General features: G+C 38.8%; 1 protein-coding gene across 2 annotated transcripts; it reads left to right on the forward strand.

The window, feature by feature from the left end:
- The first annotated feature begins 477 nt into the window (after positions 1 to 477).
- On the forward strand, positions 478 to 1,682 carry LOC148009874 (secreted LysM effector Blys4-like). Of its 2 annotated transcripts, none has more exons than XM_087673364.1 (3): positions 478 to 627; positions 929 to 1,098; positions 1,409 to 1,682. In XM_087673364.1, the coding sequence occupies exons 1-3, from the start codon at positions 552 to 554 to the stop codon at positions 1,421 to 1,423; spliced, it is 261 nt and encodes an 86-aa protein (XP_087529490.1). In that variant the 5' UTR covers positions 478 to 551; the 3' UTR covers positions 1,424 to 1,682. The 2 variants fall into 2 exon arrangements, with proteins under 2 accessions (XP_087529490.1, XP_087529491.1); XM_087673365.1 differs by having other exon boundaries at positions 932 to 1,098.
- Positions 1,683 to 3,490: the final 1,808 nt, after the last annotated feature.

Genomic DNA, 3,490 nt, shown 5'->3' on the forward strand with positions numbered 1-3,490 from the left:
CAATTCACAAGTGCCTAGAGTTATATAGAGATTCACACAAAAATACAGTACAACAACGTTCTACATGAGCGCTAAGTTCCATCACTGTGTCGTTTACTTAAAACTGTAACGAGCACTAATTCACGCCACCGTAGGGCGCTAATCATGCAAGACTAGCTGTTTCTAATACAGAGACCTCTACAGAGCAAACGGTAACAAATGCGAAACGTCGAATGGGAGCTCCAGCCGGCAGATCACGCCATTAGGATAATGCCAATTGAATGGTACAATTAAAGGGAGAAATGTTAGAAACGCAGAAAAATGATCGTACAAGCGCAGCCGGCCAGAATTAGAAGGTTCTTATATTAGCTTAATGCGAAAATAAAACAATTATAAGCTCGCCGGTGGCGATAATATCGTTGGTGGAGCTCCCATCGTCTCAGTATATATATGGTAAGAGGAGTACTGTCTGCACCCAGTGCAACCGGCCGGCCGATTGTTATCGCCAATTAACATCAACGCAACGTTGTAGGCATTCAAGGCAGCGATCAGTAGAGGCGATTATAACAATTATGGCTGGTGTCTTTGGGAAGAAGATGTCTGCCGCAGTACTAGCAACGATGATGATGCTGGCAGCGTTTCTGATATGTATGGGTCTCTGATCAATGTGGACTTGCGATATATATATATGCTGCGACTATGCAGGATTGCTTCGATTAATGTGAGGCGCAGCTAGCCATCTGATTATATAGGGTGTGGCTATGAGTTAAAACGGAATAGCGTGCGTGTGGCTAGCTATGAATGGTTGTTGGTACTGCACTCGCGAGCTGTGATAGGATGGTTTATATATATTGAGGACGGGAAACTGGATCCCGATTTGTTTTGTGTGAGAAATGGGCATACGATCATGATTTGATTTGATGAATATGCTTGTAATGTTTTGCTGCAGTAGTGCGCGTGGAGGACATCGGGGTTGCGGCGACTTCGTGCAACTCTGCGGTGGTGGTGGAGAAGGGCGACACGTGCTTCGACCTCGCCAGGGAGGGCCACATCTCCGTGAAGAAATTCAAGAAGCTCAACCGTGGCATCGACTGCGACGATCTCCCCATTGGCAAGCAGGTAATCATCATCTCATATTTTACCGATACTGCAAATTAGCCGAGGTATCGTTTGTTTCCTCTGCCTCGTAGTTTTCGTAATTCTCGCGTACACATAACACCTGAACCTCCTCACAACTGTGCTTCGCCAGAAGAACAGTTGTTTAAGTATTAGAGGGCAAGGGATGCTAAGCCTAAGCCTAAGCCTATGCGGCACTTCCAATATCACTAAGTATCCAACTGGAAGCTTTTTTTTGTGTCATTCTATAATTATTAAGAGCTTCTTTACGATTCAGCTTCTCATTTATGTATTTTTCTGGTTGCGTTTTCAGGTATGCCTTTCCTAAGGTTCAATGTGGCACATGGTATCCTAATTACACTTAAGGTGATAAAATGACAAAGCCTCACGTGGCAACTCGATAGTCTTTCTCGTGCAGGAAATGTTGTATCTATCATTCCGAAAAAATTGCATGGACCAACCTAGTTGATGTTGTCAAAGCTTTACAGAAGAATACCCTTTTCGAAGTGTTGTCCTTCTAGCATTTGATTCTCAACTTCCTTTTGTCACACATTTCATTCTCAAATTTCTTTTGTCATACATTTCATGTTTGCACCAAGTGATGTCCTTTCGACATTTCATTCTCAAATCTCTTTTGTCACACATTTCATATTTGCACCAATTTTTTAGATCTATGTTTCTTTACTTCCTTTATGAAGGGTGAGTGTCGTATAATTGACTCTAATGGATTCCCTAATTCCAACTAAAATGTATTCTTCTAGAACTATCTCTTTTACATGCCCACTCACTATCTCTAAATGATGAAGATAAACATAGTGCTCACTCAAATGGTTCCTATAATTACGCTTGCATATCATTTTCTCTGTTTGCACATAGTAGCATCATGTGACCACAGCCAAGCATGTGCATGTCAACCAAATGAATATCTAGCAACAAGGAAAGGGACATATCAAAAGATGATGCTATTGCATAAGAAACATGTAGTAACTTAGCATCTTTTAAACCATGATCAATCCCACGCATTTATAACACATTATTCACCACAAGTGTTGCTTTGATGAGGTTATTGAGTAATGCCAGAAATGATGTCACTAAACTTGTTTTCATGCCTTATGTGATGTGCATGGCTTAAGTGATGCTTGTTTAAAATATTCCCATGACTATTCTACTACGTTTTTTGCACTTCCCGCTCTCTCTCTCTCTCTCTCTATGTTTCTTATCGATGTTGTACCTGCTAGAAATATCATCAAGATAAGTTGTCTCCCTCTTTCTCTCAATGTATCTAATTTGGAGAGAGATATGCTTCTATGTATGCACAGAGATAGAGAGAGAGAGAGAGATACTAATTTATATTATGAGAGAGAGATTAGTGAGAATTCGTGGATGCATGATTTTCTTCTATATACACTTATAGAAAGTATTAAAGGTGTATAACTTTAATGGACTAGTGCCTTAGTTGATTGAGCATGTGTGGCTTAGTCTAGGCTAGCTTAGCCTAGACTAAGCTAGTCTATATAAGTGTGGGATAGGTGGAAAATTAGATATAGGCCAAGCTAAGGTAGATAATTTTAAGATAGATGTATGCTTAGCTACAAACTACTAAGATAGCTTAGTCTAGGCTAGCTTAGCCTAGACTAAGCTAGTCTATGTAAGTGTGGGATAGGTGGACAATTAGATATAGGCCAAGCTAGGGTAGATAATTTTAAGATAGATGTATGCTTGGCTACAAACTACTAAGATAGCAAAAAATGTAGGCATAGACATAGGTTATGCTATCCTATAATACACTTAGGCTATGTCATGTTAGTACATGCTAAGTGAATGTGAAGTATCACTAGTAGTGTGTTCATCATGGTAGTAGTTAGCATGGTAGCCCTCATGGTCATAAATTAGATAGAAGTGATTTCAATAGTTGCAACTAGGATAACATGGACTATTTTAGGCTAGTACAGGTTAACTAAATGTGAATTATACGTAATAGTATGTGTGCATGGTACTAGTAGTCAACATTGTAGCCCTCATTGTTACAAATCAAAGAAAAGTGATTTCACTAGTTATAAGTATTTTCCATTGAGATATCAAATATATACAAATGAGCTCTTGTGGGCTTTAGTATCAACATCCATATTATGATGCAATCATGATGTTTTAGATGTAATAAACCTTAGAGAAAGATACAGTGAATATCAATACTACATGTAGCAAATTGTCAAATTTTTGAGTTTTCCAAAAATCTCTCTCTTCACCATATTACATCTTTTACTAAATATATTAAAGTAAGTCTCACTTTTGAAAAATGCAAGTTCCATGAGAATGGTGAGCCTAGTAGCTCTTGTTGCTGAATTGACTTAAATAAGTAGTAGAAAAATGACAACAATTGTTAAGTGTGCAGAGC

Source organism: Lygodium microphyllum, chromosome 30 (genome assembly GCF_053477565.2).
Source record: "Lygodium microphyllum isolate KBCC chromosome 30, Lygodium_microphyllum_v1.1.10, whole genome shotgun sequence".
NCBI lineage: Eukaryota > Viridiplantae > Streptophyta > Polypodiopsida > Schizaeales > Lygodiaceae > Lygodium > Lygodium microphyllum.